This window comes from Chiloscyllium plagiosum, chromosome 9 (assembly GCF_004010195.1).
Source record: "Chiloscyllium plagiosum isolate BGI_BamShark_2017 chromosome 9, ASM401019v2, whole genome shotgun sequence".
Taxonomy (NCBI): domain Eukaryota; kingdom Metazoa; phylum Chordata; class Chondrichthyes; order Orectolobiformes; family Hemiscylliidae; genus Chiloscyllium; species Chiloscyllium plagiosum.
Window position 1 is genome coordinate 104970082 of NC_057718.1, and position 13233 is coordinate 104983314.

Genomic DNA, 13233 nt, shown 5'->3' on the forward strand with positions numbered 1-13233 from the left:
GGTGTGGGCTGGTGGGGGGGTGTGGACCTGACGAGGGAGTCACTGAGGGAATGGTCTTTCTGGAATGCTGGTAGGGGTGGGGAGGGAAATATATCTTTGGTGGTAGGGCCCGTTTGAAGGTGGCAGAAGTGACGGAGGATGATGCGATGCACACAGAGGTTGGTGGGGTGGAAGGTGAAGACCAGGGGTTCTGTCCGTGTTGCACTGGGAGGGGTCGGGTTCAAGGATGGTGGTGTGTAAAGTGGACGAAATGTGCTGGAGGGCATCGTCAATCATGTGGGGAGGGAAGTTGCGATTGTGGAAGGAGGAGGACTTTCTAAAGTGGGATTGGTCATCCTGGGAACAGATGTAGTGGAGGAATTGGGGATAAGGGATGGCATTTTTACAGGAGGCAGGGTGAGAAGAGGTGTAGTCTAGGTAGCTGTGGGATTTGGTGGGTTTGTAATAGATGTCTGTGGTTAGTTGGTCGCCAGAGACGGTGATGGAGAGGTCCAGGGAGGTGCCAGAGATGGTCCAGATGAATTTGAGGTTGGGGTGAAAGGTGTTAGAAAGTTAATTGTCCAATTAAACTTCACAATTCCTCCAATTCAGTTTTGGAAGCCATGACATCCTTTTGTGAGGCCCTACCTTTATGAATAGCAAAGGAGCTAACGTTTTAAAAATAAGATTGCTGATGCAGACTGAGATTTAACCTATTCTGCTTGATCTATATGCAACGTAAAGATACCTGAAAGCTTCTTCCAATGGTGCTAGGGAAACGTGGTAGGATCTACTTTCACTTTAGTAAAGTGACCCACACTGAGATGTGTCAGACTCTGGACATTTGAACCATAATCAGATTTATGTTCCTTCCACGGTGTCCTCACCGCTCTCTGAAGACAAAGAGTCACTTGGCTCTTTAGCCGATTTCCATGCAGGAATGTAGCTTTTAATATCAATTGACCTACTCTCTCAAACATTTATTGTAAGCAAAGCCCAGAAAATACTTAATGGCAGGCAAAGCAATTTTGGTAAATCCACCTTGATTCATGATGCTCTGGTCTTTTTTTCACATATCCTGCTGTAACCTTCAGTCCCAGCAGGGGGCAGCTTTTCAGTGCATACCCCGCTCTGTGATAGGGCCGGTTATCCCCTATCTCACACCTCTGTGTACACACCAAAGTGTTTCCAGATCTGTAATTCTTGTTGTTTGGCAGCTTTTATTAACTTGTTTTCCAATAATTCATAGCCACTAAGACATCCTGAACAGGTAGGAGTCTGCTCTGGCTGGTATTTCCGGTTTGAACTATCCTTTCAGTCATTGTTAAACTATACCCTCCATCTTGCCTCCCATCGCTTTCTGTTCTGTTACTATTTGATCCCCCTCCTGTTCACTGGATTTCTTTCAAAAGATTGTGATCTCTCTTCAGGGCCATGCTCTCCCCTGGAGCCTCTGTTTGAGCTTCCACTGCACCACGTTCCCAGTTCATGAACCTGTCTCTCATTCTGGGCAATTTAACAAGTTGTTGTATTTTCCAGGGGCCGTCCCCACAGGTAACAGTCATACTTTCTTCATTGACTGGACACTGTGGAATATTTGAGACTTTAAAGCCCACATTTTAGTTTGTTCATCAGAATTGATATGGCCTTCACCTGACCCTTGTAGTTGGGACTGATCACTGATAGCTGAGGGAACGTTCAGATTTCCGGCTGAAACTGATTGATATGGGCTATATCCCTGGACTATCTGCAAGTAATTCCTACCATGGTCAGCCCACACTCCTGTAGACCATCTGCCAACATTGGAGGAACCATTTTGTTGATTACTGCTTGATCCCTTTCACACACCCCACTGTTCAAAAGGCTTTTTGTTATCGTAATCATAACTATTACATTAGAGTTTGCACAGATATCTCTCTTCATCATGTGTAAGTTATCCCCATCATCAGTGAAAAATGTTATCAGTGCTCCAGTTCTGGGCCAATCCACTATTTCATCTTTTTACCCGCAATTATTTCCTTTTCTTTACTATCTATTATTGTTCACTGAACAAATCTGGTTACTAATTTGACAAAATGTCAAACAAAATACTATTTTCTTTATCCAACACCTTTAAATTCATAATTATTACCTCATAGAAATCCCTGGCTAAGCCGAGATTTACTCTAGACCAGGATGGTGTCCTTTGGTACTTCAGTTGGAAGCTTGACACCATCCAGGGACAAAGCAGCCCCCGCTTGATTGGCACCACATCCACAAACATCCCCTCCCTTCACCATCGACACTAAGTAGCAGCAGTGTGCACTGTCCACAAGATGCACTGCAGAAATTCGCCAAAGATCCTCAAACAGCACCTTCCAAACCTGTGATCACTTCCATCTAGAAGGACAAGGGCAGCAGATAAATGGGAACACCACCCCCTACAAGTTCCCCTCCAAGCCACTCCCCACCCTGACTTGGAAATATATTGGCATTCCTTCACTGTCATTGGGTCAAAATCCTGAGATTCCCTCCCTTAGGGCTTTGTGTGTCTACCTACAGCACATGCAGCTGTTTAAGAAGGCGGTTCACCCCCACCTTCTTAAGGGGCAACTAGGGACGGGCAATAAATGCTGAAGTGACTTCACCTGATGAAGGACAGCGCTCCGAAAGCTTATGATTTCAAATAAACAAGTTGGAGTATAACTTGATGTCATGTGATTTCTGACACTGTATTTTAGTGTATTGGGATTGCATATTTAGAAATGTTTAGTTAATGTTGATTTTAGTTTGTTTGCTACAGTAAAAGTCTTAAAAAGTTAAGAGGATGTTCCTTCTCATGGCCGGGGTGGGGTAGTTACAAATGGGGTTTCCCATTTGATGGAGATGAGGAGGAACATTAGTATTCAGAATGCTCCTTGCTCTGAGAATAGCAAAGTGTGGGCCTCGATATTATTCAAGACTGTGTGAGGTTTTTGATTTACAAGAGAGTCAAGGTTATAAGGGTCATACAGGAAAGCAGAGCTAAGGTCAAGGTCAGGCCAGCCATTATTGAATGCAGATTTAGCTTGATGGGCAGAATGGTCTCTTTGTCAGCCCTTTTAATGCCCCTGATTTGTCACCCCTAAGCCATGGGAGAGCTCGTCCAGGATTCCCTAAAGGTTGATGTGCAGGTTGAATCTGTGATTAAGAAAGCGAATGTAATGTTGTCATTTATCTCAAGAGGGTTGGAATATAAAAGCAGTGATGTGCTACTGAGACTTTATAAAGCTCTAGTTAGGCCCTGTTTGGAGTACTGTGTCCAGTTTTGGTCCCCACACCTCAGGAAGGACATACTGGCACTGGAGCGTATCCAGCGGAGATTCACACGGATGATCCCTGGAATGGTAGGTCTAATATACGATGATCGGCTGAGGATCCTGGGATTGTATTCATTAGAGTTTAGAAGGTTATGGGGAGATCTAATAACAACTTACAAGATAATGCTTGGCTTAGAAAGGGTGGATGCTGGGAAGTTGTTTCTGTTAAGACGGGGAGATTAGGCTCTGTGGGCTCAGCCTTAAAATTAAAGGGGGTAAATTTAGAATGGAAATGAGGAGACATTTCTTCAGCCAGAGTGTGGTGGGCCTGTGGAATTCATTGCCATGGAGCGCAGTGGAGGCCAGGATGTTAAATGTCTTCAAGGCAGAGATTGATAAATTCTTGATCTCTTAAGGAATTAAGGGCTACAGGGAGAGTGTGAGTAAATGGAATAGAAATGCCCATCAGCCATGATTAAATGATGGTGTGGACTCGATGGGCCAAATGGCCTTACTTCCACTCCTATGTCTTATGGTCTTACCTTTTCTGAAATGGATATCCTCCCACTTTGGGTATCAATTTTGTTCTGCACCTTTCTCAGTGCCTTTATATCCTCATAATGTTGACCAGAATTGGACACTCCAAACCAAAGAGCATCCGAACCAAAATATACAGAGGACATGAAAACAGGGGGAGGCTGTTCAGCCCCTTGAGCCTCTTCTGCCTTTCAATGGCTGATCTGTGACCGATAACGCCACTCGCCTTCTCCCACGGCCATTAATATCTGTGATGAGTAATATCCTTCCAGCCTTCAATTTAACATGAACACTTGATCAAGCTTTAACTGTGACTGCAAAGCCCACTATATCATTGAAGGTATGAAGCTTTACTTAAATTGTTCACTGCCTCGGTTAAAACGAAGGAGAAAAAACAATTGTCATATAACTATGTTACATGTTTATCTGCTGTAATATAAAACAAAACACAGGCAATAGTTAAATAAAAACCAAAATAACTGAGGGTGCTGGAATCAGACACAAAAACTGAGATTGCTGGAAAAACTCAGCAGATTCTGAGGAAAGGTCACTGGACCCGAAACGTTAACTCTGATTTCTCTCCACAGATGCTGCCAAACCTCCTCAGTTTTTCCAACAATTTCTGTTTTGCTTGTAAGTGATATCTAGTTGTTGTAAATCTCTTTGACCATCTCACTAAAGGGCTGTTACACAAAGGCACCGACATCTGTGCACTATTAAATATGCAACTAATCCAAATCTTCCAATTCAAATTGCTGACCAATCCCACACACAGCAATGTGTTGTAGGAGTCATTAGGAATTTCTGTAACTCAGCATTTTACAGATCTGTCATTTCACTTTTCAGTAACAATGTGATGTCGGTGTGTATGATATCCATTAGTGAATTTTTGCTGTTTTAATTCTGAAATTATTTCTTCTTCCATTGGGAAAGTGAAGGCTGGGGGAATGATCTGTATGTTTGTCTTGTCACAGTATCCTGTAGCAGTGCACATTCCTCATCCACTTCTCTGTCACCAACACAGCCAAAATATTTCATGACTAACCAAATGAACAAGCAAGTGTGTATTTTTTTCAAACACCTTTCTCATCAGCAGACACCCAAAGAGTTTCATGGTCAGTAACAGATGAAGTGCAGTTAAAAGTGCTTTGTAGGAAGATGTGATCTCCATGCACATAAGCAGCAGGATCTCACAGTGATGTTGTGATTAATGATGAGTTCATCTGTTTGGTGCTATCTGCTGTTTTTAGTGCAAAGTTTGACGTTGGGTCTGTGTTGATTCGGCTGCAGTGAGTACAGTTTGGGTAGGAGTAAATAAGTAAGACCATAAGACATAGGAGCAGGAGGAGCCCATCAAGTCTGCTATCCCATTCAATGCGATCATGGCTGGTCAGATAACCTTCAACTCCATTTTCCTGCTTTTCCTCAGAGACCTTAACTCCTTTACTGACTGAAAACTGGTTTATCTCAGCCTTGAATATACCTGCACTTAATCACCCAGCCTCTGAGGCAGAGAATTCCATGGATTCACTCCCCTTGGAAAAAGGAAATTCCTCCTAAATATAGGAAGCTCATGATTCTAACAACTCTGCAGCAATCCCTTCTGCAAGTACCCACAGAGATCGAGTTAAACTGAATGATAATTATTCCACATCAGCCATGGTGAAACAGGCTGCCAATATTAACCACCAAGTGTTAGTTCTTAACCAAATTACCAAGAGGTAATCCAAGATGGAGGGCTGGAAAAATCTTTGGCTGTAACAGGCTGCTCCTTTTTTGAGGTATTTTTAGGTGCTGGAGGTGATTTCCTCGAATTCCAGAAGCAGCAATTCCTGTTTTATACGCTGTTGCATTGTTTTGGAACTTTGGTAAAAAAAAGAGTCAAAACAACAGCAGTTTTAAAAGGGAGAGTAACAGACAAAAGCAGTACATGGTGAGGCAGTACATGGTGAGGCAGTGCATGGTGAGGCAGTACATGGTGAGGCAGTACATGGTGAGGCAGTACATGGTGAGGCAGTGCATGGTGAGGCAGTGCATGGTGAGAGAGCGAGAGAAAGCTACAGTATACTATTCTTGGAAAAGAAGGAAAAATGTTGGGGGAGAAACAATTGAATTTTAATTCAAATGTTTTCATTTCTGTGTATTAAATAATCCAGTCTTTGCTCGATTGCTGCACTTCATTCGTGAATTAACCTTTCACTTTATCTTGCCAACATCTTTCGTGTAATCAGTGCTGGCAGAAACACATTTACTGCCTCTTAATTTTACATTCTATTTGTGCATTTGGATTAGATAATGAAAATCATTAATCCTGAAATCAATAACTGAATGGATTTAAAGTGCTTTGAAGTAACCTGAGGATGTGACAGGCACTATGTAAATGCATATTCTTTCTTCTCAGGTTGTAATCGTTGGAAGCAGATTCAAGGTAACTTTTAAAAGGAAATTGGAGAGATGCCTGAAGGATGTAACATTTGCAGAGGCACATGGAAAGAGGAAGGGAGTGGGTTGGTTCTGTATGGCCTCCATCAGTGCTGTATTAATCAACAAACCTATAGCCATAAAGATTTTGAAATAATATTGCTTTTCCACTCTCCTCACATTTCCGAAATCCAGATCTCACCTTCACAAGTAGATCCCATCAATAATTCATTGGATCAACTCTTCACTTTCTCACTTTGAAGTTAACAAAATACCAGATCCACTGGCCCTCACTGTAACAAACTGCAGGATGTGTGCATCCTGTTCCAGTGGACCCCTTCTGGTTCAGACATTACCCCTCTGGTAACTCCAGCTTTAGTCCCAGTCACAGAGATGAGAGAGAGTGCAATGTGGACTCTCTCTCAGTCAGTAACTAGCCTCAACATCACTATGATCTCAGCAGCTCCTCCTTGTGGGGACACTTGGAAGCACAGCCCTTTGTGGCCCTGGGTGAAAACCAGAGCGACTTGCAGGAGGTTTGTCTTGTAGATTTACTTGCATCTGTTCCCACCTGCATGTGGAGGCAGCCTGACCTGTGAACCAAGCTGCCAGCTGGGGGTAGCTGTCTCCTCTCCAGTCTGCTGGATTGAGACATCTTTCAGGGCTAAAGTCCCTGACATTTGAGCCCAAACACAGCCTGATATCTAAATAGATCATCTCCCCAGTCATTCCTGCAGCTGACCAGGTGCCAATGTTGTGTTTAATATTCCTCCGGGCACAGTGGGGAAGGTCAGTGTGGGGACTGCTGGTGTTTGAGCTGATGGTCTCCGTGGATGTGGAGAGAACACTCCAGTGTCTCTCAAAGCTGAGGACTAGTGCATTAATCCCTGCTTTATATTGTTAAAGGCAACTCATCTGAATGGATCAGTGAAGCCAATCACAGAATTGAAACTATACCGAAGGAGGCCATTCAGACCATAGTGCCTGCTCTGGTTCTATCCCCTTATGCCAATCTCCCACCTTTCCCCCATATCCTTACACACCATTTATATCCAAATAACAACTGAACCTGCCTCTACCACATACCCAGGCAGAGCATTCCATCCACTGACTATTCGCTGGGTGTAAAAACTTTTCTCACATCGCCCTTGCTTCATTTGGAAATCATCTTAAATTTATGCCCCTTTGTTCTTTTCTCTCGTACAAACAGGAGCAGCTTCTCCCCAACTACTCTGTCCAGCTGCTCATGATTTTGAAAGCTCTGTCAAATCTTCTCCAGTTTCTTCTGTTCAGGGAGAACTGACTCAACCTCTTTAATCTATCCTCAGCATGGAAGTTCCTCATTCCCAGAACCATTCTTGTAAATAGTTTCTGCACTCTCTCCAATGCATTCACATCTTTCCCATAACATAGTGCCCACAACTGGACCCAATACTCCAGCTGAGGTTCTACTGAATGTCTTATACAAATTCAAAATCACCTCCTTGCTCTACTTCTCTAAGTGTGTTGCTGGAAAAGCGCAGCAGGTCAGGCAGCATCCAGGGAACAGGAGAATCGACGTTTCGGGCATAAGCCCTTCTTCAGGAGGCCCTGAAGAAGGGCTTATGCCCGAAACGTCGATTCTCCTGTTCCCTGGATGCTGCCTGACCTGCTGCGCTTTTCCAGCAACACATTTCCAGCTCTGATCTCCAGCATCTGCAGACCTCACTTTCTCCTACTTCTCTAAGTCCCTATTAATAAAGCTGAGGACAATGTCTGCTTTATGGATTGCAGACTGGACCTATATGATGCAGCTTGAGTACTTTTATCTGACTAAGAGGCCTCAGTCAATTCCTGAGAATGTTTAATACACTCTGGGCCAAACAAATGTCCATTTTTTACCACAAGGGGACACTATTGTTACATTTCCACAGCCTTGTCTAGCACATGATGTGGAGGTACCGGTGTTGGACTGGAGTGGACAAAGTTAAAAATCACACAACACCAGGTTAAAGTCCAACAGGTTTATTTGGAAGCACTAGCTTTCGGAGCGCTGCTCCTTCAGGTGGTTGTGGAGTATTAGATCATAAGACACAGATTCTGCTATAAATTCTGTGCCTTACAATCGTATTCTCCACAACCACCTGATGAAGGAGCCGTGCTCTGAAAGCTAGTGCTTCCAAATAAACCTGTTGGACTGTAACCTGGTGTTGTGTAATCTTTAACTTTGTCTATAGTATTGTTAGATAATGGGTGGTATGGGATACCACAACATCTCAAACAGTCAGGTCACTTTGGAAGGATGATAAGCTTTCTGTGTCTTCTGTATTGAATAGGGCACATTCTCAGACTAGCCTTAATCTTGTTGACTACATCATGAAGTCAGCAACAGAAAGAGTGGACGTGGGAATAGCTCAGACACTAACTGTATCAATCCAGATCTGCAATGTGTACCTGTGAGCTTAACTCGAATCCTGGATGTTAACGGGAGGTTCTGTAATGGTACTTCCATTGGACTTTCAGGGCAGTCACTTCAATTCTATCTTGGTGAAAGATAGTCACTGCTTGGATTTATCTGGCATTAATGTTACTTGCCACTCATCAGCCGAAGCCTGGATATTATCCAGATCTTGCTGTATTTGGACACAGACATCTTCTGTGTCTGAGGAGCGCTGAGTGGTGCTGAATGTGACATAATCATTGGCTGTTTTCTTGTTAGGTATAGAGACCTGGTGAATCTGGGTTTGTCAGAGAAATTGGATAGAAATAGTGTGTCAGGGAAATTGGGAATGTTGAGATTTGATGACAACTTGGGGAATAGTGGGATTGAATTGCTGCCCTCTCCTGGTGAGTCACAGTATTAGTGTAAATTACATGTTTTATTGGAAACTGCTCAAAATGACCTTCTGACCTTTAAAAAAAAAGGTTGCCTTTGCAAATCTAAGTCCAAAATCCTATATATTTCTACTCTAGAACTCAAGTTCCTAAATAATAAGGATCCACCAGGGAGGATCAACTGGAGAAGGTCCACAAGGCAGATTCTCTGCTTTAAATGGATGATCTTCTCATTTTGAGACATACCTACATGGGCCAGAGCTCAGCTGCATTGTGTTATCCTCCTGCTCATTCACATCCTGGCCAGACACTGCCACCTCCACCCCACCCCAGTCTTGTCAGGTCTGTTATTAGGCAGGTGCGTGCAGGTGGGGCAGGGCAGGAGGACTGGGCATTGCCCCCTCTGGCTTCTGCCCCTCGCCCTGTGTAGAGCGTTTAGACCCCTCACAGGGAAAGTTCTGCAACTGTTCCTGAGCTGGACCAGCTCCTGGAAGCCATTTTGAGGATGCCAGGGGTCTCTCGATTGAACGCTCAGTCACTACCGAGCTGTGTGGATCCGCTTTCTGTGGACAGGACATAACTGGGCAGATTTCCACATTGTTGAGTAGCTGCCAGTGTTGTAATCATTATGGAGCAGTTTGGCTACGGGCGTGGCAAGTTTCACATTTGTCACAAGACTTGTAGTTTCAGCCTGTCCTTGGAGGGTTTACATTTCGAAAGCCTTTCCTCTGTGATAAGCTGCTCAGGTGCCTGCTTTAAAACAATGTGTTTTGTTTTGATTTGAGTTATTTCACTGGGCAGCATTTCTACTTCATGATAACAACGTCAGGCTGAAGTTCGGCAACATTGGAAAACAAAGTTTACCGTAATCTCTGGGTTATTTTACTTGCATAATCCTGGGTCACAATCACTCAGACCCTTCGGCTCAGGGGTTTGTTTGATAACCCTTTGTTCTCTAATGAGCTCTTCAAAGTCTGTGATTTTTCCACTGATTGGGTACAGAATGTTTCCTCTTGCTTAGATACAAAAGGGCTGTATTTTGTTCCTTTTCATCACAGTTTCATCCAGTCACTGACTGCGCTGACCAACAAGACCAGAGGTTCCATGTCACTGCACAGTCAGTGGATCAGTTGGTGGCTGTCTTGGAATCATAGGATTCTGTGCTCAAGTCCCCCTCAAGCATACAGCCCCGGCCCTCTGACTCTCTACAGAGAGCTGCAGCTTCTCTCCGTCAAATGAGGTCATAGTCATAGAGTCATACATCACAGAAGAGGCCCTTTGCTCCATCGAGTCTGTGCTAACCTATCTACACTCGACCCACTTCGCAGAACTAGCTCCATAACCTTGAGTGTTGTGACATTTCAAGTGCTTATTGAAGTAGGTTTATTTTAGAGGCTGTGGGGATTCCTGCCTCCCAGACTCCCACCAGTCTCTGGGAATTGCTGGAGAAACTCAGCAAGTCTGCTAGCATCTGTGGAGAGAGAAGCAGAGTTAATGTTTCAGGTCCAGTGACCCTTCTTCAGAAACACAATTATTTGCCTTTTTAGTCAAGTTCCCTTTAACCTCTCACCTTTCACTTTAAAATTCTGCCCCCTTGCTATTGACCCTTAAACTAAGGGGAGCAGCTGCTTCCTATCCCCCTGTCCCTGCTGCTCATTATCTTACACACCTCGATCAGGTGCCCCTTCAGCTTTTTTTGCTCCAAACAACCCCAGCTTACCCAGCCTCTCTCCATCATTAAAATGCTCCTGGTGAATCTCCCTCTGCACCCTATCCGGTACAATCACCCCCTTCCCATAGTGTGGGGACCAGAACTGCACACAGTCCTGTGGGGCTCCAACTGAACCTCCCTGCTCCTAGAATCTATCCTGGGAAATTGCAAGGCAGGTATCCTGTCTGCCTTTTATCTCCCCTATTAGGCCATCCCTCTGCCTTCACTGTGGACAGATGTTATTACTGAGACTCTTTCTGCCCACTCTGGTCAATGTAAAACCTCCCAAGCCCTTATTGTAAGTTGGTGGGTCCTCTCCAGTGCCCACATTAACATTTATCCCCTAGCCAACATCACAAACAGAAGATTATCTGGTCATTACTGTGTTACAGCTTGCAGGAGCTGCCTGTATGTAAATTGGCTGCTGCGTTTCCCACTCATAGCGCCAGAGACCCTGGTTCGATTCCCACCTCGGTCAACTGTCTCTGTGAGTTTGCACATTCTCCCCGTGTCTGCGTGGGTTTCCTCTGGGTGCTCCAGTTTCCTCCCACAGTCCAAAAATGTGCAGGTTAGGTGAATTGGCCATGCTAAATTGCCCCATAGTGTCCAGGGATGTTTAGGGTACATTAGACAGGGATAAATGTAGAATAATGGGATAAAGGAGTTGGTCTGGGTGGGTTACTCTTCGGAGGTTTGTGTTTACTTGTTGGGATTCTCTGATTCTATGAGTGACTGCACCTGAGAAACATATCACTAACTGAGAAGCAGTCTGAGGAGTCTTCTGGTCGGGAAAGGTGCTATGGAAATGCAAGTCTTTCTTTCATTAATTTTACTGCAAGGCTGGAAACAGCTACTCTTCCTTTGTGTTTTTCATTGATTGCCCAGGGATTGCTTACCAGAGTTTTGGACAAAAACTGCAATCATTTCCATTGATCTTCCTGATGGAGGATGCTTGTGAAAGGTGAGATAAACCATTCTCTGGTGATGTAAGGGGTGGGATTTCTATGTACATTAATATAAATTATGTTAGAGTTTGGATTTTGAACTAGTGGTATGTAGGTTTGGCCTGTGTGTATGAGGGGTTATAATCATTAATTTGTCAGACTTTCTGGTGCCATGTGTGAGAAAGCAACTCTTGAAGTGACCATGAGAATTTGTTTGTATTGAGCATTTTGCGATTGAAGAGATTAACCATTGAAACCTTGGTTTTGGTTTAAAAAAAATGAAGAACTGATTCTTTTATCTTCACAGAAAGCCTGTCGGTGGGAAGGTATTTAGTTTCAATTCACAGAAAGCCTGGTTGAGGTTAGAAAACAATTCCTCCTGCAGAAAGGAGTTTGTTCAGAACAGTTGGGGAATATGTTACCTCAGTGTAAGGGTTTTATTTTGGAAATTCCAGACCAGGTGTATTTGGTTAGAACCCTGAAGGGATTATTTGAAGCCAAGGAAGTTTAGGCTCAGTCTTGTGAATAATCAAGGAACAAGCTATCCAATTCTCAAGACCAGGAATTGAAAGAGACAATTCGGCCAAAACTACAGTTGGAATAGAGAAGGGAGTTTTTTTTCTGGTGTCTAAGTATTATGAAGTGATGCTGTTGATATATATGGGACTTTATTTTACACCATGTATTTGAAATCTTTCAATTGTGTTATATGTAAATAGCTTGGTTTATTCTATTTTATCTTTATTTCTTTTGCATAATAAATTTCTGTTAAAACAAACCCCGCAGCATTGTGTGCTTGTGTTTCAGTGAGGGACCCCCTTGTTAAATTTTTTCAAAATCTATTAAGCGAGATTTCAAACTACAATCTGACTTGTCCTGGAGTCACATCACCTGGGATCAGATTGTTCTCTGCTGGGACAAAGCTCCTCCAATGGGGATTTGGCTGCTCCTGTTACAACCACAAACTAAAACCAACCTTATAATGAACTCACAAAATCATTGAAATCCATCTCTGACCCCAGCTTGTAGTTTGTACTTTGACAATTATGTTTTCGGGGGTCATTGCTGGGTCAATCTCTCAGTGGTACAATGAAGAGAAGGATTGATTTTCTGAATGTAAATAATTCCACTTCTGTAACACTGCCACTCCGTGACCATCCCACAGCTCACCAGCTGCTGAAACCTTCATTCTCGCCCCTTGACCATTCCAATGGAGTCGAGAGAGTGGTGCTGGAAAAGCACAGCAGGTCAGGCAGCATCCGAGGAGCAGGAGAATCGACATTTCAGACAACGGAGGGGTGAACCTCCCACATTCTACCCTCCACCAACTGGAGCTCAACCAGAGTGTCAGGATTGTATTGGACTTCCCACCAAGTCCCATCACGCCCAGAGCTCACTGATTTACATAGGCTCCAACAATGACCTCAGAGATCCATATAGCAGCACAGACAATTAGACAGACCATATTCTGCTCACCATTGACCAGCACCTCCATTTTAACATTCTCATTCTTATTTTCAACTTCTCTACTGGTCTCAGCAGTCTGCAT

The 13233-nt window shown here is 43.7% G+C and overlaps 1 protein-coding gene across 1 annotated transcript in view; it reads right to left on the bottom strand.

The window, feature by feature from the left end:
- LOC122553282 (galectin-related protein-like) overlaps nucleotides 1-13233 on the bottom strand; it is a 29001-nt gene extending 15768 nt beyond the window's left edge. The window contains exon 1 of the mRNA XM_043696870.1: nucleotides 13090-13233. Within this exon, the coding sequence (XP_043552805.1) occupies nucleotides 13090-13233 (144 nt within the window). The remainder of the gene's footprint in view (nucleotides 1-13089) is intronic.